The 26843-nt window shown below is 44.3% G+C and overlaps 1 protein-coding gene across 8 annotated transcripts in view; it reads left to right on the plus strand.

The window, feature by feature from the left end:
• Nucleotides 1–26843, plus strand: part of COL16A1 (collagen type XVI alpha 1 chain) — a 222831-nt gene that overhangs the window by 58753 nt on the left and 137235 nt on the right. For 7 of the 8 annotated variants that reach the window (XM_061597039.1, XM_061597036.1, XM_061597040.1 and 4 more), the window contains exons 5-6: nucleotides 15993–16116; nucleotides 23618–23893. In XM_061597039.1, the coding sequence (XP_061453023.1) occupies nucleotides 15993–16116; nucleotides 23618–23893 (400 nt within the window). Of the gene's footprint in view, nucleotides 1–9735; nucleotides 9765–15992; nucleotides 16117–23617; nucleotides 23894–26843 lie in introns of those variants that run through there. The other variant, XM_061597044.1, reaches the window with a different exon arrangement.

Below are 26843 nucleotides of genomic sequence, written 5' to 3' on the forward strand. Positions count from 1 at the left end.
AGGTGGCGGTTGGGGGAGATCCATCTTTGCCCACCAGTGTCTGTAAACTGGAAAGGGGGGATCTCTCTCAGTTTGATTATTTAAAACGCCAACACCAGGAGATGATTTCCAGGGGGTGGACTTGAAGGGATGAAAGCTTCATATGATAGGAGTTGGGGTGGGCAGAGGAATGATGAAAGTGGGTACGGACAGCAGGTGGCTGGAGAGACCAGGATTTGCAAAACTGCATTGAACCACAGTGAGAAAAAACAGCCTCTCTGCATTTTAAGCCTGTGACGTGCACATAGCCTCAGTGTTGCCCTTGTAGAACTGAGCAGGGAAGAGGATGGGGACAAAACTAGAATGTATTGGTTCACCTGCTGCCGGCCTCCTTCTGCCCCACCAGTTCCAATGGGCACCAGCCACCACTGAGGAGCTACATATGACTGCATTGTCTCTTTTTGTGTATGGTGTTTTACTGATGTTCCTGTGCATTGGTAGAACACTACACACAAAAAACCTTGATACAACCATGTGCTCAGTCACATCATGTTTAATTTTGTGCAAAGTCTTATCAATGCACGCATGGGCATCAGTTTTTTTTTAAATGCACCCAAAGAACCTTGGTGCAAGCATGCATATAATCATATCAAGAGAGGGTAGCCCCTTAACAAAAGTGCAGAGTGTAAACACCATAAATAAATAATACAATCATATTAAAACAGGGTGGCCGCTTGCATGTTGCCAAAAAAGAGAAAATGCATTACTAAAAGAGGACGTAGGTTGTGCAAAATTTGCTAATTTATGCATAGAGATGCGGATTTAAAAATCATTACTGTAATTCAAAATAGCAATGCATCTTACCATACTGGGGAACAAGATCAGGCTTGCTGTGTGCCTGCCTAGTCTGTCGTCGAGGTGCTAAATGTGGATAGGCAACTTCAAGGCCCCTCCAGCTTTCCCTCTCCAGGTAGAGCTTGGAAATACTCTTGGTCTGAAATTGTGGAGAGCCACTGCCTGTCAGCGAAGACAATATGAACTAGATGGATCAATGGCCTGACATGGTATAAGATGGCTTTTATATTCTATATTCTGAATGCACAGGTGCGCAGTGGTGACACAGAAGGAGGCAGGGAAGATGTGAAGGAACAGAATGCTGTAACAAATAGTGCATGTGCTAGGCCCTGCACAAAATTAGGGAATACAAATGGAACAATGGACGACTTTTAATGCCTCGATTCCACTTTGAAAACAAGACTAGGTGATTCAGGACTCCAAAACCCATTAAAATCTATCTATTTATATCTAGGATGTGATGAATTTTTTAAACATTTCCTGCCCTGGCAGGCCCCAGTTCATCACTGTTGGGCCTACTGGCTTGTGATAGGTCATACAATTTACAGGCCTGTGGTAGAGCTTCATCTCTTAGAGGGCCCTGATTCTGACTTTTGTCTGGCATCCAAAGAACAACTCATCACTGGCGTCCCTCTATGAAGACCATGTGATGCAAGGGGAAGTCTCTGTAGTGGATAAACTTGGAGTAAATAACTGGTGGTGATTAAGCTCCAGAATTGGTCAGTGACGGGCAGTGTTGCAATAGAAGGATGAATTCCACAGATGAAATCGATTGCTGCTCAGTTCAGCTTCCAAATCCCCTGATTGTGTCTGGTCTGGATACTTTCTTAATATCCGGAGAAACGAACACAGATGTTAGTGGCTGCTGTTGCTACTGGAACAAAATTGTTGGACTCACTCTTAAGTTCGGTCCCCACCATGATCTCATTATAGTAATCATTTAAAAGTATTATTAGTGGTTTGGAGTAGAGAGTGGGGAATAAGTAGTTTCTAAATGTTTGTTAGGGTTGCCTCTTTTCCTTCCTAACAAAGTTGCTGTGCCTTTGAGCATATGCAGAGGAGACTTGTGCCTGGGGTGAAAGAAACTTGCTCTGCTGGTCAGATGAGTCTCTCCTTTGTTAAACAAATAGAGTGGCCAGGTAGGATAATGGGATTATTGGTTGCCCAGCAACTGGTGAATGGGCCAGGGAGACCGTTTTGTCATTGAAACTCTTCTGGAGAGCACACACCCCTTCCTGGAGCCCAGGAGAGGCTTGTAGTTTTAGTTGTCTGAGAGAAAGGCTGGTAACTGGAGGCAGGCAGAGAGGCTGGCTCTCTGCACCATCGCATTTGGGGTGCCTCCTACAACCCAGATGGAAAAGTTGGATATTGGACTGCTGATGCCTTGAACCCCCCTCCATCTTAAGCTCAGGTTGGAATGTGTGTAAATAAATAAACCATATTTCATAAAGACACAGCAGTCTCCACTGACTTTCTTCCCAAAGGAAACCAAACCCTGGAGGAGCGCAGGGACCCCAGGAACCTCACCACTTGGAGATTGGGGAGGCGTGCAACAATATTATAGAAACATGGATGTTTTGCCTTCTCCAATGTTAAATTGAAAATACCGCCATGCCATTCTAACCCTTCCCATAAGCATTTCAAAACAAAACCTTACAAAACCTATAGTCCTGAACTCAGAAACACTTGCTTAACAACCCTCTAAATTTTCATGGTGATATGCAAAACAGTCAGAGAGAATTGAGAGTGTAAAAAGAGAGACAGAGAGAGAAAACACCCCTTTTAGACTTTTTTCTGTCAGAGTTCTCATAGTCTGTTGAAATTAATTAAAAATCAGCCATGTTCACAGGGTACCTGTAATCCTAATACTGACCTTGCCCCATACTCCAACCTTCATCTTCTGCAGTTTAAAGGTTAAAAAATGCCTGGCTGATTTTTAATTAATTTAAGAAATTTTGGCTTGAACTCAATAATAATGTCGGGCATGCTCAGTAAGAACCAACTGTCAGTGTTCTAAAAGCCAGACTCATAGCTGCTGGGCTTGCCTAATCAGGGGGCACACTCACACCAACACCAGCCTTTGATATCATGTGAGATCATTGCTTCCCTCCAAAGAATCCTGGGAAGTGTAGTTTGTGAAGGATGCTGAGAGGAGACTCCTATTCCCCTGACAGAGCTGCAGTGGCCAGAGTGGTTTAACAGTCAGCTGCTCTGACTGACATTCAGTGAGTGGAACAGGGCATCTCTTAGCAACTCTCAGCACCCTTCACTGACTACACTTCCCAGGATTCTTTGAGAGAAGCCATGACTGCCTAAAGTGAAAAAAAAGTCTGGTGTGGATTTGGCCAATGACAGCTTTGGTTTAAATTTGGGTGGAAGGCTACATGTGCCTGCTGTAAAATAAAAAGGTGGGGGAAACCCTGAAAAAGAATGATACTGTTCACAATGTTTTCTATTTGGAAAGGAAAGGGGCTTTCCCTCTGCCCAGTGCCTACCCACCCAATCTCCCCTCCCCCTCCCCTCTCTGCCCTCCTCTTCCCCCCTCCCCTCCCCCAGGTCCGTTTCACCTATCCTAAGCATGATTGCACAGGAGTAAATCCCACTGAACTCAAAAAGCATGCAAATGATCCTCCCCCTCCTGCCTGCTCCCCTTCCCCTTCTCCCCTCCCCTTCCCTGTGGTCAGTTTCAGCTATCCTAAGCATGATTGCAAGGGAGTAAATCCCACTGAACTCAATAAGCATGCAAATGATCAATCCATTCTCAGCAAACTTGCACAGGATCCCATTTTTACCACCCGGATTAAAAAGCAGAGAAATTCACTAATAGGCAAAAAACCTTGGGGTTTAATAATGTACCTATAGCCAACAGATATTTCTATCAAACTTTAAAAAGCAGGGAAATTGGGCAGCTATAGTGAATGCACCAGGGGAGCAGGAGACCTGACCTCCTCTCTGAGATATTGTGTACTGCCCTACAAATTTGTCAAAATGCAAACATGAATGAATGAATATTTATTGCGGTCATAGACCAAAATACATATATACATCAGTAAAAGCAACAAAGTACAATAAAAGTAACTTAAAAACAATTAAACAGTTAAGATTTCATTATAGCCTGGGTTGCATCTATATCCAACCCACGGCTTGACATAGATCTCCTGCATTGGATAGCAGCAGAGCAAAAACTAGCAACCTTAGCTGTTATCTGTGGAGTCTGATCGGATAAAAGGTGATTTGCATAAAAAGCCTCACTTCTACCAGGGAGATTTTGTAAAATTGGAGTGATTAACTGAAATCTGAGATCTCGATAGAACAGGCAACGAAGTAGCACATGTTCTACCGTTTCTACTACTCCACCACTGCATGGGCAAAGTCTCTCCTTATAAGGGATTTTTTTATATCTGCCCTCCAAAAGTGCTGAGGGCATGATGTTGAACCTTGCCCAAAAATGCAAACACAATTTGGGTTGGTCTTTCACAGTCCAATCCACTTCCTGTGTAGCTTGGAAAGATTTGGTAGCATGTGCCTCTGAGTATATGGTGAGCGGTGACAACACCTCAGCCCAAATAACAGAAAAAAGACATGTGCTGTACTGATCTTGTTTTAGCAGGGAGGAAGCAACTATATTAAAACAGTTGATATTGTTCAGATAGTCACTTTAAATATGTTTGATTTACTTTGCAATTGTAGTGAAGTTTCCTATAGTAAATCATTTTCTTTTGCTTCTGTTTCTGTGAAAATGTGAACTACAGCAACACTTTGCAACACTAAAAAAAAGCTCCAAAAACAAATGTGGAATAATGGCACTGACTGTTCTGCAGAATAGTCTCCAGTGGACATGAGGAGTGTGTCAGTTTGCACAAGATAAAACAGTGGGAGGTGAAATATATTCTAGCAAAATTCTAGGTGTGCTCTATATTTTTAATTGACCATGCCCACCTTTCCTTAAATGGAGTAGTTTAAGCATAGCAGGCTAAAAACATGCATCTTGGGCAGGTCAAGTTTCTTTCTCCAACAGCTAGAGTCATTGCTTAAGTATCAACATATTGTAATCCATCTGATTTTACATCAAACTACAGTTTCAGATTCAAAATAGAAATAGAGCATAACCTCCAGTTTGAAACAAAAAGGCTATGTTTTATTTTATTTATTTATTTATTAAATTTATATACCGCCCGACTAGCGATAGCTCTCTGGGCGGTGAACATAAAATAGTATAAAAATACAATGAATAACAAAATAATATTAAAATACAATCAACAATACAATAAACATTTTTAAAATTAGATCAATGTAACTTAAAATGCTTCAGAGAATAGGAAGGTTTTGACCTGGCGCCGGAAGGAAAGCAGAGTCGGCGCCAGGCGTACTTCCTCAGGGAGACTGTTCCATAGTTTGGGGGCCACCACTGAGAAGGCCCTAGATCTTGTCATCACCCTCCGGGCCTCCCTGTGAGTTGGAACCCGGAGGAGGGCCTTCATAGCAGAACGTAGTGCACGGGCCGGTTCATATCGGAAGAGGCGTTCCGCAAGGTATCGTGGTCCCGCACCGTATAAGGCTTTATAGGTTAACACCAACACTTTGAATCTAGCCCGGAAACATATTGGCAACCAGTGCAAGCTGGCCAGAACAGGTGTTATATGCTCGGACCGCTTGGTCCTTGTCAGCAATCTAGCCGCCGCATTTTGCACTAGTTGTAGCTTCCGAACTGTCTTCAAAGGTAGCCCTACGTAAAGCGCATTACAGTAATCCAAACGTGAGGTTACCAGAGCATGTACCACTGATGTAAGGTCCTCTTTACTCAAATAGGGACGTAGCTGGGCTACCAACCGAAGCTGGTAAAACGCATTCCTAACCACCGAGGCTACTTGAGCCTCAAGTGAGAGGGAGGAGTCTAAAAAGACTCCCAGACTACGAACCTGGTCCTTTAGGGGGAGTGTAACCCCATCCAGGACAGGGTATATATCCACCATCCGATCAGAGAACCCGTCCACCAACAGCATCTCAGTCTTGTCTGGATTGAGCTTCAGTTTGTTAACTCTCATCCAGTCCATTGTCGAGGCCAGGCAACGGTTCAGCAAATCGACAGCCTCACCTGAAGAAGATGAAAAGGAGAAGTAGAGCTGCGTGTCATCAGCATACTGATGACAACGCACTCCAAAACTCCTGATGACCTCTCCCAACGGCTTCATGTAGATATTAAAAAGCAGGGGGGACAAAACTGACCCCTGCGGGACCCCATATTGGAGAGCCCGCGGTGTCGAGCAATGTTCCCCAAGCACTACCTTCTGGAGACGACCCGCCAAGTAGGAGCGGAACCACTGCCAAGCAGTACCTCCAACTCCCAACTCCGCGAGCCTCTCCAGAAGGATACCATGGTCGATGGTATCAAAAGCCGCTGAGAGATCAAGGAGAATCAACAGAGTTACACTCCCTCTGTCTCTTTCCCGACATAGGTCATCGTACAGGGCGACCAAGGCTGTCTCAGTGCCAAAACCGGGCCTAAAACCCGATTGAAATGGATCTAGATAATCAGTTTCATCCAATAGCGCCTGGAGCTGGCCAGCAACCACCCGTTCCAAGACCTTGCCCAGGAATGGAACATTCGCCACTGGCCTGTAGCTGTTAAAATTGTCTGGGTCCAAGGAAGGCTTTTTCAGGAGTGGTCTCACCACTGCCTCTTTCAGACAGCCCGGGACCACTCCCTCTCGTAAAGAGGCATTTATCACTTCCTTGGCCCAGCTACCTGTTCCATTCCTGCTAGTTTTTATCAGCCAGGAGGGGCAAGGATCCAGTACCGAAGTGGTTGCACGTACCTGTCCAAGCACCTTGTCCACGTCCTCGAGTTGAACCAACTGAAGCTCATCCAACAAAACAGGACAAGACTGTGCTCCGGACACCTCACTAGGATCTACTGCTATAACTTGAGAGTCTAGGTCCCGGCAGATACATGAGATCTTATTCTGGAAGTGATCGGCAAACTGATTACAGCGGGCCTCTGATGATTCCACCGTGTCCGGAGGGTTTGAATGGAGAAGCCCCCGGACAACTCGAAAGAGCTCCGCTGGGCGGCAAAGAGATGATTTAATAGTGGCAGCAAAATGATGTTTTTTAGCTGCCTTCACTGCTCCTACATAGAGCTTAGTCGAAGCACTAACCAGCGCATAATTGTATCCGTCGGGAGTTCGTCTCCATTTCCGCTCAAGCCTCCTCCTATCTTGCTTCATCGCTCTCAGCTCCGGAGTATACCATGGAGCTGTATGAGCTCTACACAGGAGAGGGCGTGCAGGAGCGATCGTGTTTACAGCCCGGGTCATCTCCATATTCCACAGAGCGACCAGGGCTTCAGCAGGAGCGCCAGTCCTATCAGCCGGAAAATCCCCCAGAGCCCTTTGAAAACCTTCAGGATCCATTAGTCTCCGGGGGCGGACCATTTTAATAGGTCCCCCACCCTTGCAGAGGGAAGAGGTTACTGAAAGTCTAAACTTCAGCAAGCAGTGGTCTGTCCATGACAAAGGGAGTGTTGTAAAACTCCCCATATCCAGATCACTTTCCCCATGCTCAGTAGCAAAAACAAGGTCTAGAGTGTGCCCCGATACATGTGTTGGACCACTAACATATTGAGACAGCCCCATGGCTGTCATGGAAGCCATGAAGTCCTGAGCCGCGCCAGACAAAGTGGTCTCGGCATGAATGTTGAAATCCCCCAGTACTATTAGTCTGGGGGATCTCAACAATATATCCGAGACCACTTCCGCCAGCTCAGTTAGGGAAGCCATTGGGCAGCAAGGTGGGTGGTACACCAAAAGGATTCCCAGCCTGTCCCTCTGGCCCAACACAAGGTGCAAACACTCCAGGCCAGTAACTGAATGAACATGGTGCTTGGTGAGTGAGATGGAACTCTTATAGACGACAGCAACCCCACCTCCCCGACCCTCAGATCTACCATGATGCTGGACCAGGTACCCCGGTGGGCAGAGCTGAGAGAGACCAACTCCTCCCTGCTCACCCACCCAGGTCTCGGTTATACATGCCAGATCGGCTGCCTCATCCACAATCAAATCGTGGACGAGGGAGGTTTTATTATATACCGATCTGGCATTTAATAACAGCAACTGGAGATCTGAGAGTTGGCTGATAGGACTACCAACGACCTTGCGGGTGTGGGAAGGACCGGAACAAGGCACAGCCACAACATGTCTGGACCGCGTTCCCCTTACCTGGCACGTCCTTCTCACAGCGCCATACCTTCCTTTGCCCGTCACTACAGCAATTGGGGCCCCCTCAAGTCTCCCCGCCTGATGGATAAAACTCTCTCTGAAGCACATAATACAACTAAAATATACAACAATTAAATGTATAAAAACAGCTATATATACAGCCATATATACAGCATATAAACAGACATACATTCATATAATCAGGCACCCATTCATCTCAACTTGCATCAACACACCAACAAAAGTAAAAAAAAGAAAAAGAAAGGAGCAGCACAGCAGCAGCAGCAGCCTCTCCTTCCCTTGGGGCGATGCTTTCTTTCTCCTGCAGGGCCTGGGTCTCCCAGGCCACCTCAGCCAGCCGGCTTATGTATCCCTCCAAAGAGGGACAGGTGGTAAGAATCAGTCCTGGCTGGCTGGGTACCTGGGGCCTGGTCCTGCCAGGCAGAAGTCCCTCTGGGAAGGGTGGTGGAGGTGGTGGTCCCACAGCAGCAGCAGCACAGCAGCAGCAGCCTCTCCTTCCCTTGGGCGATGCTTTCTTTCTCCTGTCGGGCCTGGGTCTCCCAGGCCACCTCAGCCAGCCGGCTTATGTATCCCTCCAAAGAGGGACAGGTGGTAAGAATCAGTCCTGGCTGGCTGGGTACCTGGGGCCTGGTCCTGCCAGGCAGAAGTCCCTCTGGGAAGGGTGGTGGAGGTGGTGGTCCCGCAGCAGCAGCAGCAGCAGCCTCTCCTTCCCTTGGGGCGATGCTTTCTTTCTCCTGCAGGGCCTGATGTTCACTATCATATGACATTGACTACTAAAAAGGCTTTGAAATTAATACAAATAAATTTGACACAGATTTCAAGGATGAATAATGGGAGATAATTTTCTAGGTTAGATTCTCTGTAGAAACAGTAGAGGTCTTCTGTATCTTTAAAAGTTGTGCAGGGGGAAGGGAGAATTCCACCTTGTGGTTTTTCTCATTACAATGTTGCAAGAATACCTGCACTTGGCTGCCTTTCTCTTCTCCTAAAGATACAGGATCAGTCTCAGGCCATGAACATGGCAACCCTAACCAACAAACATACAAAAATGTAATTCTCCATCTTTGGAGCTGGCAGGTGTTGCCACCACTCCCCATATGCTCAGAGGCACATGTTACCAGATTCTTCCAAGCTGCACAGCAAGTGGATTGGATTGTGAAAGACCAACCCAAATTGTGTTTGCATTTTGACAAATGTGTAGGGCAGTACACAATATCTCAGAGAGGAGGTCAGGTCTCCTGCTCCCCTGGTGCATTCACTATAGCTGCCCAATTTCCCTACTTTTTAAAGTTTGATAGAAATATCTGTTGGCTATAGGTACATTCTTAAACTGCAAGGTTTTTTTTGCCTATTAGTGAATATAATGTATGTTCCTTGCTATGTTATATTGTTCCTGTTTTATTGCTGCTGCTGTCTTTTGTTGTTGCTGCTTTTAGAATTGCATTTTGTGTGTCTGTGTGTGTGAGTGTGTGTGTTTACACTGCCTTTTGTTTGCCTGTGGCGTTGAAAGGCAGGATATAAATAATTTTATTAACTAAATAAAATGCTAATTGGTCCCAGCTGAGTCCATGGAGGGAACTTCTCTCTCTCTCTCTCTCTGGCAAGCAGAATGAAGGCAGGTCTGGGAGAGAGGAGCCACTGGCAAGCTGGAAATACCCCCCCCCCCAGAATGTACCGCTCCATTCACAGGTGGCATTTTTGTGGTTTTGCGGGGGAGTGAGGTCCATTGGCAGCAGGCCTCTTTATTTGTAAGCTTTTTATATAATACAGAGGTGGCAGCAACAGTGCTGTTTACCTCAGGCCCTTGCAACTGACTACTGCCATTTTCTATTTCCTAAAATTGCCTGTCACTTTGGGGCACTCCGAGGGGAAAAATGCATGTCACACACACACACACACACACACACACACACACAAAAGCAGTTGCAAGTGGGTGCTGCCATTTTCAGGAGCTCCCATTTACACCTGCACATAATTTATGTGCGCACACAACTATAAAGCCTTGCACAGCTCAGGACCCCAATATCTAATACAGTGCCCTTCCTGCATAAACCTGCTAGACCTTAAAATGGACATCAGAGGCCCTTTTCTCTGACAGAGCCTCAGAGGTTGGCAATGAGGGAAAGGCTGGGCTGTTTCGGTTATGCTGCCCCCCCAACACAGATTCTGGAGTTTTCTCCCCAGTGAGAGGACTGCTTCGCATGAACATTTCAGCACCAGGTTAAGACCGCTCTTTGGTCCCAGGCATTTGATAGCATGTGTGACAGGCCAAGTATATTGCCTTTTGGCTGGCAATTGGTTTTATGCTGGTGATGGTGGTGTTCAGTATTGTTTCTTTAAATTGCTGTTGTTATGGATGCATCCTAATTTCTTTTGCGTCTTTCAAATTTTTATAGGTTGCCATCAGACTTTTTGTGTAAGGCCTCTGCTCAATTAAATAATACTTATGATTGGTAACACACCCAGACTTTTTGGGAAATAGAAAATAGTTGCTGCCAGCCACCTTATGGACCCGCAGCTTCTCCTGCTGCTGACTCAGCAGTATTCAACCAAAATTAAACAGATAAATAGACAGCCATCTGCCAAGAGTAACCCCCCACCCCTCAAGAAATTTCACCATCTGCCGTCCCAGTTTTGGACCCCAGAAGTTCCACCCAAAAATGTCAAGCCAGATTTGGGGGGGGGAGTGTTAAAACTTTTGGCTTCACCACAGTTATAGGAGGGAATGAGCCAAAACTAAATACTCCATTTTTTACTCTTTCAACTGAATTTTTTTAAATTTTATTACCCACCCAGAGATCACTTTTGATTATGTGCACAATAGAAATCTTATAAAATAAAATAAAATCCAGCCAGGCCTCTGAAAGGGGCACTTCTGACCAACTTATATTTTTCTTTCTTTCTTGTCATGCTTTTGAGACATAGAGACTTTGACAGGTAGGGAAAGATATATTCCCTTGCAGCAATTATTTATTTAGTTTACTGCTTGTTAATAATTCCATTGTAATTTGGGCTATTTCACCCAATTTTTTATTTTTTTTTAGGCAGCCTCAAATGTTTTAAGTCAGGGGTGGACAACTCGATCCGGCTAGTGGGCTGGATCCAAAATACCCCCCACCCCCACTGGCCAATTTGACAGGTGGGTTGGGCCTCCACCCATCAATTACATGATGTCACATGAGAAAGAACGGGGAGCACACTCGAATTCAAGCCATGCCTGCAAAGGAAGGATTGGCTCTTCCTTTCTAGTCACAAGGTGACAGAAAAGGGTGGCAAATTCAAGAGGTGCCAAATTTTCCTTAGAGTGGGTTTCCAATTCTTCCTTTTCAATTTGGCTCAGTAGCATGTAATGTCAGAAGATGGACAGGTGGGCATGGTTTGGGCTTGGGGGGCCTAGTTAGTCCCAAGTGCCAGAGGTTTCTCACCACTGTTGTAAATGTGTCCCGGAAACCATAACACATAAAAACAAGTGGGGGGAAACTTACATTACCCGCAAGTGTATTATCCACATACATTCCTTTAGGGTGCCTAGATTGGCTGTAGACCTGTTGGCAAATCCAGGTTCGCCACTGTATGACGTATGATACGACCCTTTGAATGAAAAAAAAAGGGGGGGGAAGAAACTCCACTGGAACCTGTATCCCAGGCTTGTGATAGACTAAGATGGTACTGTTTGTTATTAGGGTGCTGCTGAAGCATTCTGCAGCTGTTATGAGGGTCGTTGTTTTGTTTTTATGGTATATTTATTTGTGTTTTTAACAGTGTTGTAAGTCACTTGGAGACCTTCGTAACAAGCAACTAACAAATCATCATCATAATAATATGTTTGAAGTAAGAAATTATTTAATGGGTTGGTAGAAGGGATTTATTATAAGCTGTGCAATCACAGAATACTTGGTTGAGCAAATATTTGCCGTTGTTGTTGTTATGTGCCTTCAAGTTCACTACGACTTATGGCGACCCTATGAATCATCAGATGGTGTGGCACCCCCATTTCTTTTAAAGCATTCCATAGTTTTTCATGATCTACACAGTCAAAGGCTGTGCTGTAATCTATAAAGCACAGGGTGATTTTCTTCTGAAATTCCTTGGTCTGTTCCATTTTCCAATGTATGTTTGCGACGTGATCTCTGGTGCCTCTTCCCTTTCTAAATCCAGCTTGGACTTCTGTCATTTCTTGCTCCGTATATGGCGAGAGCCTTTGTTGTAGAATCTTGAGTGTTACTTTACTTGCATGAGATATTAAGGCAATAGTTTGATAATTACTGCATTTCCTGGGTACCCCTTTCTTTGGAATTGGGATGTATACGAAATGCTTCCAGTCTGTGGGCCATTGTTTAGTTTTCCATATTTGTTGACAGGTTTTTGTCAAAATTTGGACAGATCAGTCTCCATAGCTTGTAGCAACTGTATTGGTATTCCATCTGTTCCTGGTGATTTGTTTCTTCCAAGTATTTTAAGAGCAGCTTTCACCTCACATTCTAAAATTTCTGGTTCTTCATCATATGGTCCCTCCATGAATGAATCTGTCATCCTGTCATCTCTTTTATAGAGTTCTTCAGTGTATTGCTTCCATCTTCCTTTTATTTCATCTCGGTCAGTCAGTGTGTTTCCCTATTGATAATTCAACATCCCTACTCTTGGTTTAAATTTCCTTTTAATTTCTCTTATCTTTTGGAATAGGGCTCTTGTTCTTCCCTTTTTGTTGTCCTCTTCTATTTCTATACAATAACTATTGTAATAGTCTTTGTCCCTACATACTAGTTGCTGTATTGTTGCATTTAGGGTTCTGACCATGTTTCCATCTCCTTTTGCTTTTGCTTTCCTTCTCTCTCTAACCATTTTAAGAGTTTCTTCAGTCATCCATTGAGGTCTTTCTCTCTTTTTAACTAGAGGTATTGTCTTTTTGCATTCTTCCCTGATAACGTCTCTGACTTCACTCCATAGTTCTTCTGGTTCTCTGTCAACTAAGTTTAAAGCCTCAAACCTGTTCCTTATTTGATCTTTATATTCTTCTGGGATGTTATTTAAATTGTATTTTGGCACTATGATTGCTTTGTTGTTCTTCTTTAGCTTTACTCTGATTTTCATTACGACCAGTTCATGATCGGTACTGCAGTCTGCTCCTGGTCTTGTTTTCGCAGAAAGTGTGGAACTTCTCCATCTTCTGCTACCAATTATATAATCAGTTTGATTCCTATATTGACCATCTGGTGATGTCCACGTGCACAGTCGTCTTTTAGGTTGCTCAAAAAATGTGTTCGCAAGAAACAAATTATTGACTTCACAGAATTCAATAAGACTTTCTCCTGCTTCATTTCTATCTCCTAGGCCCCATTTTTGCACAATTCCTAGTTCTTCTCTGTTCCCTACTTTTGCATTCCAGTCCCCCACAATTATCAGCACATCTTGTTTTGGTGTGTGATCAATTTCTTCCTGTACTTCTATGTAAAATCTCTCCAGTTCCTCTTCTTCTGTGTTTGCTGTTGGAGCATAGGCTTGGATGATGGTTGTGTTAATAGGTTTCCCGTGTAATCTCATTGATATCATTCGCTCAGACCTTGCGTTGTAGCTCCTAATTGCTTTTGCTACATCACTTCTCACTATTAAAGCACCCCATTTCTTCTTAATTTCTCATTTCCTGCATAAAATATTTTGTAGTTGCCTAATTGAAAATGTCCCTTTCCCATCCATTTTAATTCACTCACGCCAGGTATTGTAATGTTGATACGTTCCATTTCTTGCTTAACAATTTCTAACTTTCCCTGGTTCATGCTTCTCACATTCCACGTTCCTATTGTGTGCGTCGTACAACTCCGGACTCTCCTTTCGCATCTGTGCTCATCAGCCTCTGGGCTTCCTTTCGGCTTTGACCCAGCTGCGTCATTAGTCACAGCGCTACTCGTACTTGCCCTTTGTTCTTCCCCAGTAGCTCGGTGAGTGCCTTCTGACCTGGGGGTCTCATCTTCCAGCACTATCTCGTGTTGCATTTTGGATACTCTGTTCATAGGGTTTTCATGGTAAGAGATATTCAAAAGTGGTTTACCATTGCCTTCCTCTGAGTTTGGGTGCATCTTAGTCTGGTGTCTCAGCTTTGACCATTCCGCCTTGGGTGCCTCTGCTAGGAGTCTAGCCTCTTGGTCTAGACTCCTGACGGCATTGCTCTCAGCTTCTTCAACACTCTCAAACCCCCTCACCACATTAAGGTGTGGATCCTAGAGAGGGTATTTGCCTTTATATATATTAATAAGTTAATTAAAATAAATTGACATATTGCCCATAGATGCCTTTTTTTAAAAAATGAAGAAAGTGAAAGTTTGCAACTTAATAATCAAAGCTAGCACTCATTAGCAGGAAAGGCCATCGTTAATATTTTCTTTTTCATTCCAGAAGTGTCCAGAACCAAAATACCCACAAAACAACACTGCCCTTCAATCACAACCTCATCAATTAAAAGGAACCCCCACCAATGAATTAACTGAAGCTATTGTGGATTAATATGCCAATTAAAGCTTTATTTGCAGTGTGTGTGTATGTTTCTTTCCTAACATATTCTGTACTTCTGTAGTCAGTCTCCTTCAAATTGTTAGGTTTATTTCAATGTCTGCTTGTTGCTTTCATAAACAGGAAGCTGTTTTATACTGAGACTAAAGCTGATCTGTATTTTATGATCTCTGAATCTGATATTTTAATTATTTTTCTTGTACATTTTGGTGTACATCATTGTATTTTATCTTATGAACTGGCAGTTTATAAATAACCTTATAAATAAAAGATTTTGCTAGACCACTTGATCCCTCCAAAAGCAGGAGATTTGATGACTTTTGTGGGAGGACAAATACTAAGAATTTGGGGGGAGGTGATGGTCTTGCCTTCAAGATGAGATGACTCCCACAAATGTGGGAGTTTTCCTCAATGGCCAATTTAACTCATTATGCCAGATTTAAAGAGAACAAAGAAAGACAAGATAAATCTGCAAAAAATTGAAAGCATTTATTAAATATACCAAGGATTTAGGGTTAATCAAAGCATACTGTAGTTTTACACAGTTTTGAATTCAGGTTTGGCAAGGATGGTTAAATTATTATTTAATTGAATATATGATTTAATTTATTATTTAATTTATTGGGAATAATTATGGTATATATTATAATAATTATAACAATATATATTATTTTCTCTTTTTCCTCCTCTTGTTCACTCTGTGTGTGTTGTGTGTGTTGTGTGTGTGAAAGAGAGAGGGAGAGAGGATTTTTCTTTCTTTTTTGCATCACCCAGAAAAAGCCCTGCAGTGGCATCATTGTCCTCACAAGACCAGCATGGTCTTTTAAACAGAATGCCCCATAGGAATGATGTCATGTCATGTTGTAATGTTATTTCCAGGGGCATTCTTGGGGTGGGAGAAAGATGTCTGCCCCCAGCAGGGATGGAAAGATCTGTCAGTTTTGTTTCTCTCCATTTCTTATTTTTCATGTCTTAAATTCAGTTCTCCACATTTCTGCAGCAATTTGCAATTAAAAAAAAAACCTAATGAAAATTCTCCAGCATTTTAGTGTGAATTTATTCTAATAAATACATTTTGTAGGCATTTTAAGTAATGTTCACATTTTTGCAAGGAATTTATCCTAATATAATCAATTATTGTATGTTATTTTCATGCATACATTCATTTTTATGCACACTTTCCCCTAACATATGCATTTTTGTAAACATTGCTTGGTTGGAGAACTGCGTTGCAAAACTTGCATAAGTGTGAATTTTTAAGGATGGCTGCATTTTGGTTCTCATGTTATTTTGGAAAGTGCAAATTGGATAGATTTGGCTTTAAATGTGAACTGAATCGAATTTCTCTCCCATCCCTAGCCCCCAATGCTTGCCTGTCTTTCCTCACATCTGTCCCCTCCTCTTTGTTCCCAGACAGCTGTTCCCCCTGGGCTTGCCAGATGAATTCACCTTGGTGGCTACTCTACTATTCAAGAAACAGACCAGCAAAGAGAACTGGTACCTCTTCCAGGTCACCGATCATCAGGGATACCCCCAGGTACATCTAACTACCATGGTGCATCCCTCCCATGGCCTCAGTGCTCTTTCCAGTTAGGGCAACCACCACCAGCTTCCTTTGCCGCTTCTGCCTGCTCCAAGCAAAAAGTCTTCCTTCCGAAAATGGAAGTCTTGTCTGAATGAAGAAAATAAAAAAGAACACAAACTCTGGCAAAAGAAATGCAAGAAGACAATAAGGGATGCTAAAAAAGAATTTGAGGAGCACATTGCTAAGAACATAAAAACCAACAACAAAAAATTCTATAAATACATTCAAAGCAGGAGACCATCTAGGGAGACAGTTGGACCCTTGGATGATAAGGGAGTCAAAGGTGTAGTAAAGAACGATAAGGAGATTGCAGAGAAGCTAAATGAATTCTTTGCATCTGTCTTCACAGTGGAAGATATAGGGCAGATCCCTGAACCTGAACTAACATTTGCAGGAAGGGATTCTGAGGAACTGAGACAAATAGTGGTAACGAGAGAGGAAGTTCTAAGCTTAATGGACAATATAAAAACTGACAAATCACCGGGCCCGGATGGCATCCACCCGAGAGTTCTCAAAGAACTCAAAGGTGAAATTGCTGATCTGCTAACTAAAATATGTAACTTGTCCCTTGGGTCCTCCTCCGTGCCTGAGGACTGGAAAGTGGCAAATGTAACGCCAATCTTCAAAAAGGGATCCAGAGGTGATCCCGGAAATTACAGGCCAGTTAGCTTAACTTCTGTCCCTGGAAAACTGGTAGAAAGTATTATTAAAGCTAGATTAACTAAGCGCATAGAAGAACAAGCCTTGCTGAAGCAGAGCCAGCATGGCTTCTGCAAGGGAAAGTCCTGTCTCAGTAACCTATTAGAATTCTTTGAGAGTGTCAACAAGCATATAGATAGAGGTGATCCAGTGGACATAGTGTACTTAGACTTTCAAAAAGCTCTTGACAAGGTACCTCACCAAAGGCTTCTGAGGAAGCTTAGCAGTCATGGAATAAGAGGAGAGGTCCTCTTGTGGATAAGGAATTGGTTAAGAAGCAGAAAGCAGAGAGTAGGAATAAACAGACAGTTCTCCCAATGGAGGGCTGTAGAAAGTGGAGTCCCTCAAGGATCGGTATTGGGACCTGTACTTTTCAACTTGTTCATTAATGACCTAGAATTAGGAGTGAGCAGTGAAGTGGCCAAGTTTGCTGACGACACTAAATTGTTCAGGGTTGTTAAAACAAAAAGGGATTGCGAAGAGCTCCAAAAACACCTCTCCAAACTGAGTGAATGGGCGGAAAAATGGCAAATGCAATTCAATATAAACAAGTGTAAAATTATGCATATTGGAGCAAAAAATCTTAATTTCACATATACGCTCATGGGGTCTGAACTGGCGGTGACCGACCAGGAGAGAGACCTCGGGGTTGTAGTGGACAGCACGATGAAAATGTCGACCCAGTGTGCGGCAGCTGTGAAAAAGGCAAATTCCATGCTAGCGATAATTAGGAAAGGTATTGAAAATAAAACAGCCGATATCATAATGCCGTTGTATAAATCTATGGTGCGGCCGCATTTGGAATACTGTGTACAGTTCTGGTCGCCTCATCTCAAAAAGGATATTCTAGAGTTGGAAAAGGTTCAGAAGAGGGCAACCAGAATGATCAAGGGGATGGAGCGACTCCCTTACGAGGAAAGGTTGCAGCATTTGGGGCTTTTTAGTTTAGAGAAAAGGCGGGTCAGAGGAGACATGATAGAAGTGTATAAAATTATGCATGGCACTGAGAAAGTGGATAGAGAAAAGTTCTTCTCCCTCTCTCATAATACTAGAACTCGTGGACATTCAAAGAAGCTGAATGTTGGAAGATTCAGGACAGACAAAAGGAAGTACTTCTTTACTCAGCGCATAGTTAAACTATGGAATTTGCTCCCACAAGATGCAGTAATGGCCACCAGCTTGGACGGCTTTAAAAGAAGATTAGACAAATTCATGGAGGACAGGGCTATCAATGGCTACTAGCTGTGATGGCTGTGCTCTGCCACCCTAGTCAGAGGCAGCATGCTTCTGAAAACCAGTTGCTGGAAGCCTCAGGAGGGGAGAGTGTTCTTGCACTCGGGTCCTGCTTGCGGGCTTCCCCCAGGCACCTGGTTGGCCACTGTGAGAACAGGATGCTGGACTAGATGGGCCACTGGCCTGATCCAGCAGGCTCTTCTTATGTTCTTATGTTCTTATGTTCTTAAGCTTAATGGGCCAGCGCTACTCAAGAAACAACTTGATCTCTTCCCCACCTGATCTGTATGGCTAATGGTGCTAGTGGAGGTCCTGTGCCTTTTAGATGCCAAAAGCTGTCGCCAACTACACAGCCGCCATCTGCACGTGTGCCCGGCTTTGTTTTGCCCTGCCCACAACTGGCATGTGATGCAGACGGCAACCCTCAGGTGAAAAATATTTCCCATCCCTGGTCCGATGCAGCCTTCCCCAACTGGGTGCCTTCCAGGTGTTGTTGGACTATAATTCCCATCAGCCCCAGCAAGCACAGCCAATGGCAAGCAATGATGGGAACTGTGGTCTTATCTATCTGGAAACCATCTGTTTGGGGGAGGTTGCTCTAAAGTGCCCATCCTAACTTTGAGAATATGCCCATAGGGCACAATGGAGCAAAGCAACACCATGGATCACTCCAAGTGAGCAATTTGTCCCCACCAAGGCCAAGAGTGGGCTGGTCCCATTTATCCACCAGGAATCCAGAGCAAGATCACCCTTCTAAGGCCCCACCCCATCCTTGACGAATTGAAAGACTTGAAGGGGCAAGCCTCTGGCTTGGAGCCTAGCTCTCCTCCTCCACTCTGATAATTCCTTACAGGAACATTGCCTAGTTATGAACCAACATGGGGATGTTGGTCCCTATTGTTGTGGGAAGGGGATTGTTTCCTTGGAAGGCATTGACTCTGAGGGTACAGATTCCAAATGTCCCAACTAAGGGGTCTTTTGGTTAAGGGCCTCTGATCCACTGGGCTCAGGATCAGGTGTGGCCATGATGCAGGGGTCTGGGTTGGTTTCTAGCACCTCTGCCTTCAGTGCTACAGGTCTAGTGAATCCAGCCAGCCCCTTCTTTTCCAAATCGCAATCAAGTTGCTGCTCATGGTGAGACTCCTAACATCATGAGCATGACTGGTGCTCTTGCCACAGAAGTGAGCCTCACAGTTTTCCTAAAATGTCCTTGTATTGTGGCTTTGCCACTGAAAACTAGCATGGGAGTGAGGCCTGGACTGGGCTGGGCTGGGTCACTGGATCTGACTGATAGGTTTTCCTATCCATAGTGTGCCATTTTGACAGGTGAGTGAGGCGCCCCATTTTTCCTTTCCAGTGGGGCTTGAAGTTACTGCCTATCGGCTGATTGATGCTGACTTCAAGCTCTGCTTTCATCAGGGGTCAGCTGAGCTACTGAGTTTCTCATAGGGAAGTCAGCTCAACCAATCTGAGCTGTCTTGCTCTCGGTGCCAATCAGCTGATTGGTGGAGACAGCAATCCTCCCTTGCCTGTGCACAGTCGGAAGCCTTAAAGTGCACTCCTGGTTGTGCATTGTCAGCTGCATCTCCACCTGCCCCCCAGCCGACGTCACATACAACATCAGGTGTGGGACAGGTGAGCGTGGTTTGGGGAAAACAGTGTCACAGGGCAAATTGGGATTCATGCTGGACCTAATTAGGCCTGTGGGCTGGAGGTTCCTCACCCCTGCTCTAGAGAAAGGGTTGCCAACTTTTGTTGGGGCTGTGGGCACATTTGGAGAAGGAGAAGCTGTCACTGGCGGCACCACCTGACAACCAAGCTCACCCAACAACCTGTTCTATTGGCTACAACAGAATGCATCTTTCAAGCCTAATTTCAGTGGGGGAGGGTGGAAACCAAGAAACACCTCTGTGGGGATATGTCCACCTGTGGGTTCCCCCTTGCAACTTCTGCTCCAGAGAGTCTCAGCATCACCTAATGCCCAGTGCAGCTGCTTGCTGTCTTGGACATTCTGGAAACATTCTTGACGGACTGCCTGTTAACCTTGCCACCCCCTCCAAAGATTGCCTGAGAAAAATAGCAGGATTGTTACTTTTAATTTCCTGGCCTGCCTCTGTGCCTTTTATAGCAGCCTGATGCACAGAAATGAAGCAGGTGAAGCTGCTCCTGGCATGGAGACAAAAATCAGGACGATAAGATAAGAAGCACGTCCTTCATTTTTTTTTCTTGCTAGGCTGCTATTACAGGCACAAGCAACTGCCGCAACCTCAGAAGATGCAGGGGGGGATGTTCATAAGAAAACATTCCTTATGCTACTGTGTAGGGGGGGAGAGGACTGGGGTCATACCTGCTCCCCACATCCCCATCACCAGTGCCCATGCTAACCATATCTCGCGCTTGCTACTCATTCACCGAGTGTGAGAATGGTGCGTGGGAGCTCTATATGCATATATCAGCAGGGATGTGGAACCTTAGGCCTGGGGGTCAAATGCAGCCCTCCAGGCCTTTCTGCCTGACTTCGGAATTCCCCGCAGGCCACACACCCTCACCAGCTGCACCCCTTCTCTGCAGCCCATGTCCCTCAGGAGCCCTGCTTTGCATCCTCCTTGCGTCTTTTTGCCTGGTTGGAAAGGATCTTTGAACTCTGATAATGCTTCTTGCTTGCCTGAATGGAGGATAGAGAAGGCTGTGTTGCTCCATCCACTTTTCCTCCTGGCTGTGCCCACCGCTGGCCAATGGCCCTGGAAGGTTGCCTAGAAGGGAATGCGGCCTTTGGGGTGGAAAAGGTTCCCTACTCCCGGCGTATAAGGACCCTTCTCACACTCACCAAACATGCAGCGGCAGGGAATAAGGCTAGTATGTGTATGTTGGTGGTTGGGTGCGTAGCCACCCAGCATATTGGTGTTGCTGTTGTCAAATGCCTTCAAGTTGATTTTGACTTATGGCAACCCTATGAATCAGCGACCTCCAAGAGCATCTGTCATGAACCACCCTGTTCAGATCTTGTAAGTTCAGGTCTGTGGCTTCCTTTACGGAATCAGTCCATCTCTTGTTCGGCCTTCCTCTTTTTCTACTCCCTTCTGTTTCTCTCAGCATTAATGTATTTTCTAGTGAATCATGTCTTCTCATGATGTGTCCAAAGTATGATAACCTCAGTTTCATCATTTTAGCTTCTAGTGACGTTCTGGTTTAATTTGTTCTAACACCCATTTGTCTTTTCCGTAGTCCATGGTATGTGCAAAGCTCTCCTCCAACACCACATTTCAAATGAGTTGATTTTTCTCTTATCTGCTTTTTTCACTGTCCAACTTTCACATCCATACATAGAGATCGGGAATACCATGGTCTGAATGATCCTGACTTTAGCGTTCAGTGATACATATTTGCATTTGAGAACCTTTTCTAGTTCTCTCACAGCTGCCCTCCCCAGTCCTAGCCTTCTTCTGATTTCTTGACTATTGTCTCCATTTTGGTTAATGACTGTGCCAAGGTATTGATAATCCTTGACAAGTTCAATGTCCACATTGTTAACTTTAAAGTTATATAAATCTTCTGTTGTCATTACTTTAGTCTTCTTGACATTCAGCTGTAGTCCTGCTTTTGTGCTTTCCTCCTTAACTTTCATCAGCATTCGTTTCAAATCATTACTGGCTTCTGCTAGTAGTCTGGTATCATCTGCATGTCTTCAATTATTGATATTTCTTCCTCCAATTTTCACACCGCCTTCATCTTGGTCCAATCCAGCTTTCCGTATGATATGTTCTGCATATAGATTAAACACATAGGGTGATAAAATATACCCCTGTCTCACACCCTTTCCGATGGGGAACCAATCGGTTTCTCCATATTATGTCTTTGCAGTAGCCTCTTGTGCAGAGTATAGGTTGCACATCAGGACAATCAGATGCTGTGGCAACCCCATTTCTTTTAAAGCATTCCATAGTTTTTCATGATCTACACAATCAAACACTTTGCTGTAATCTATAAAGCACAGGGTGATTTTCTTCTGAAATTCCTTCCTCCGTTCCATTATCCAACATATGTTTGCAATATGATCCCTTGTACCTCTTCCCTGTCTAAATCCAGCTTGGACATCTGGCATTTCTCGCTCTATGTATGGTAAGAGTCTTTGTTGTAGAAGCTTGAGCATTACTTTATTTGCATGGGATATTAAGACAATCGTTCAATAATTCCCGCATTCCCTGGGATCCCCTTTCTTTGGAATTGGGATGTATATTGAACGCTTCCAGTCTGTGGGCCATTGTTTAGTTTTCCATATTGTTGACAATTTTTTGTCAAAATTTGGACAGATTCAGTCTCAGTAACTTGTAGCAACTCTATTGGTATGCCATTTGTTTCTGGTGATTTGTTTCTTCCAAGTATTTTAAGAGCAGCTTTCACCTCACATTCTAAAATTTCTGGTTCTTCATCATATGGTTCCTCCGTGAATGAATCTGTCATCCTTGCATCTCTTTTATAGAGTTCTTCAGTGTATTGCTTCCATCTTCCTTTTATTTCATCTTGGTCAGTCAGTGTGTTTCCCTATTGATCATTCAACATGCCTACCCTTGGTTTAAAATTCCTTTTAATTCTCTAATCTTTTGGAATAGGGCTCTTGTTTACCATTGCCTTCCTCTGAGTCTGGATGCATCTTAGTCTGGTGTCTCAGCTTTGACCATTCTGCCTTGGGTGACCCTGCTAGGAGTCTAGCCTCTTGGTCTGGATTCCTGACAGCATTGCTGTCCGAACCTTGCTTTGGTTTCCCTTAAATGGATAATGTTTAATAGATGTTGTAAATGCTCAGCAAATGTTGATTGTTTACATGCATATTGATCCTGTCCAATTATTCAGTCATTTTGGAGAGAGATTTTGAAATAAATTCATTAAATCATTGGCTGTCAAAACCCAACCATGCTTCCAAATGCCACTACTCTGTCACTTGGAACAAGATACTGAATTAACCGACTGGGAGTGAGCAGTCAACCTATTAACTGCAGCAACAACCAAAGTATATGGATTAGGAGAATAGTATATCATTAATGACTAAAGAAACCTTTTTCTCAAGACTTTATTTCAGAAAACAAGCTGATCCAAATTAATCAAAAAGCCAAATTCCTTTAATTATCTTCTGGAATAACAAGTATTAAGACCAAATTTATCCTTGTGTGGTCTATATAATGTTACAACTGTATCTTTACATCTCTCTTTTTCTTTAATAAAATAATATATAAAACGGACAATGGTTCATTGTACCACAAAGAAGCCGCTTCTGAGATGGTAGTGACTGATGTTCTGCCCCATTAGATTTCTCTGATGTTATAATGGAGGGAATGTGGACCAGAGGGAAGGCTGCCCTGGCTTCTCTTAACTTATCTCCTGCTGCCACAGTCCTAGTCTCTCTCTCTCTATTTAATGAACTGTCTTCATCTTTCTGTCTCCCTGTCTTCCTTCATGTCTTTCCTCTCTGCCTCTCTTTCTAGAAAATTCTCTTAGTCAGCGCCGTCTCCTTTCACCCCCTCAGCTCTCCCTGGGAATCAACAGCCAAGAGCGAAGTCTGGAATTCCAAGCCAAGGGCCAGGACAACGAGTTCGTCAGCGCCGTCTTTGCCGGCAAAGGGGTCTCCTCCCTTTTCGACTTGAAGTGGCACAAAATGGCCCTCAGCATCCAAAGCCAGGTGGTTTCTGCCCACATTGACTGCAGCTACATCTCATCTAAGCCACTGCAGCCCCGCCGGCGGTTGGTCAGCGAAGGCAATGCATTTGTCGGACTGGATGCTGTGGAGGGCACTCCTGTCTCAGTGAGTCATTCATGGTGGGGCTTTGTGGGCCTGTTGTAGCAAGGGTGGCATTTCTCCAGCCTGGACAGTTTGGCCTTTTCTTAAATATGGAACCAAGCCCAGCTTGACCCAAGCACACATTAATACTTGAAGACACCATCAAACCCAAGAATTTTTGCTAAGATTAAAAATATATTCATCAGTAATGTCACCATGGGTAGCATGCATCCTTTTAGCTAATTTTATTTAAACCCTTTAACATCCCTTGAAATTTCTCAGGTATTTTGCACAAGAAAGAGCCTCCAAATTAACTCCAGAATGTCACTTTACACAAAATTCAGTAGCAATTCTGTTTGAGGCCTCTACCTGAAAAGAATCCCCCCCAGCTGCAAGAACATGAGTCAGTGTGTGTACTGCGTGCATCAAGCTAGAGATCAAACCTTTGAACTTCAAGAATGAACTAGGCTATTTTTACTCTTTTGTGGCTTCCTTTTTGCAAGAAGCTCCGTTGCACATCAGTATTTAGTAGTAATAGCAATATTGTTATTATTATTATTCCAAAACTGTTAGGCATTGTATAATTATTTTACAAAGCAGGAGTGCACGCTTGGGAGGGTCTCTTAACAGTCAAACTAGTGCTTTTCATACTTTTTACATGGTATCCACCTGTAAACTTAGGATAGAGACACATTTACTATTGTGCCTGTTCCAGTGCTTCTCCACCTCTATTCTGTGAAAATGGGGGCATACAACGCTAGTCAAACTCAGCCCCTTTTTACTCTAAAACCTGGTTGGATCAGCTCAAGTGCATTTGTTTCTAAATTCAGATTCAGACAAATTTTGCAGCTGATTGGCAGATCAACTCGTTGCCCCTCCAGGTGTAGCCAATGGAAACACTTTGCTGTAGGTAATTAGTGTGTAACTAGTATGCCCACAGCCTTAGTCAGCTTTTCAAGAGTCACTTGTGAACTTACTCCATCTTTCACTCCTTTCCCATTATGCAACAAAAATGCAAGCATATCACTTTTGCAATTAACATTAAACAAGTTTTTATATATTTTTTTCATTTTAATGATAATATGGACAGCATGTATTGGAATGGAACTTAAGCATGGCAGCACGAGGTGTGAATAAGGTGGAGGAATGTTGTGGTAGTAGAGTGAACTATACTAATTCAGATAGCAGGAGGAAACTCATATATTTGAATCATCCTCTACTGGGGGAAAGACCTAGAACACTAGCACAGCGGTAGAAGCTGGTGGAAGAGGTGACGGAATGTGGCTCAGTGGCAGAACATCCGCCTTGCATTCAGAAGGCCCAAAGTTCAATCCCTGGCAACTCCATGTAGGGCAGGGAGAGACTCTTGTCTGAAACCCTCTATAGCCGCTGCCAGTCAGTGTAGACAGTACTGAGCTAGATAGACTAATGGTTTGACTCAGTATAAGGCAGCTTCTTATGTTCCTATGAGGACAACACTTTTCCACCTGATGTGCTGGTTTTCTTTGTGAGGGTAGTGTTCAAAATAGTTCTTTCTACCTGATACCTGAAGTGGGGAAGGGTGTGATAGGGTTCATGCTTTGCATGCTCCCAGGTTCAGTCCCCACCATCTCCAGGTAGGATCGGGAAAGTTCCCTGCATTGAAACCTTGTTGAGCTGCTGCCCCTTTGAAGTCCATTTACAGTTGTGGTTTGAATCCAAACTGTGCTGGACAAATGGGCAAAGTGGGGTTCACTGACAGCATTGGTCAGCTGATTGGCACTGACAGCAATTTCCCTCAGCTGTACTAGGGAACTCTCACTGGGAAACTCCTTAGTCCAGCCGATCCCAGTGGGGCTCACTGTCAGTGCCAATCAGCTGATCAGCAGTGCTTGCAAAGGAGCAACTGGGAACTCACTATAAGCTCCTGATTGTTCCTTTCCACCCACATCCTTTGTAGCCACATGTGATATCAAGTGTGGGGAGAGTGGCCATGGTATGGGGGAAATGGCCTCAAATTGAGACCTGTGCCAGGCCTAATTAGGGCTGTAGGTTGGAGGTTCCCCATCCCTGACCTACACTAATTGGCAGCAGCTCTTCGAGGTTTCAGACTTGGGGCATTTCCGATCCCACCTGGAGATAGCTGGGATTGAATTCTGCATGCAAAGCAGATGTGCTGCCACCGAGCCACGGCCTTTCCCCTACCACCAGCAGTGTTCCGCTGGAGAAGCCCAAGACAAGCTGCATGACGATAAAGCAAAAAATGACTGTAAATTTCCAGGAAGCAGTTTTGAAACACTTGAGCTGATTAGCCAATGCATAATTAACAACAAACTAAGCTATTTTGATGTGAGTGCATTTTGCAATAAATCAAGCAGCTTTAACAAATCCAGAAGCCATCACACAGCATTCTCAGGCATGGGTTGGGGCCTTTGCAAGGCTTAATGCCACTGCCATCAGGCTGCTGCTAAGGCTGGTGGGCATCAGCGGTCACTGCTGCTCCTTCCGTCAGCTGTTTGCCCGTAGTGACCACCAGGGACTGGGTGGGTGGCCTTGAACATAAGAACCCAAGAAAAGCCCCGAGTACCTGATGGCTTTGAGATTTAAATGTGCTGCCTGGATAGGGTCGCCAGATTCAGGGCCTGAGACTGATCCTGTATCTTTAGGAGAAGAGAAAGTCAGCCAAGTGCAGGTGTTCTGGCAACTCTGTAATGGGAAAAACCACAAGGTGGAATTCTTCCTTCCCCCAGTACAACTTTTAAAGATACAGAAGACCTCTTGGTTGCTAGGCCCAGCCCATGCCTGGCGGAGATGGAAACCTGAGAGTGGAGCATAAAACCTCAGCCTCAGGGCCAAGCCTCACCTGGCAACCCTAGGCAGAAGCCACTTGAGAAGCCAAGAAATATTGGAAGAAGCGTGAACAGTTGGGAAGTTTACTACTTCTCATGCCCAGAAGCAGCTTGCCAAGTGGGGAGGAGCCTGCTCAGTATTCCAC

This window comes from Rhineura floridana, chromosome 15, assembly GCF_030035675.1.
Source record: "Rhineura floridana isolate rRhiFlo1 chromosome 15, rRhiFlo1.hap2, whole genome shotgun sequence".
Taxonomy (NCBI): Eukaryota; Metazoa; Chordata; class Lepidosauria; order Squamata; family Rhineuridae; genus Rhineura; species Rhineura floridana.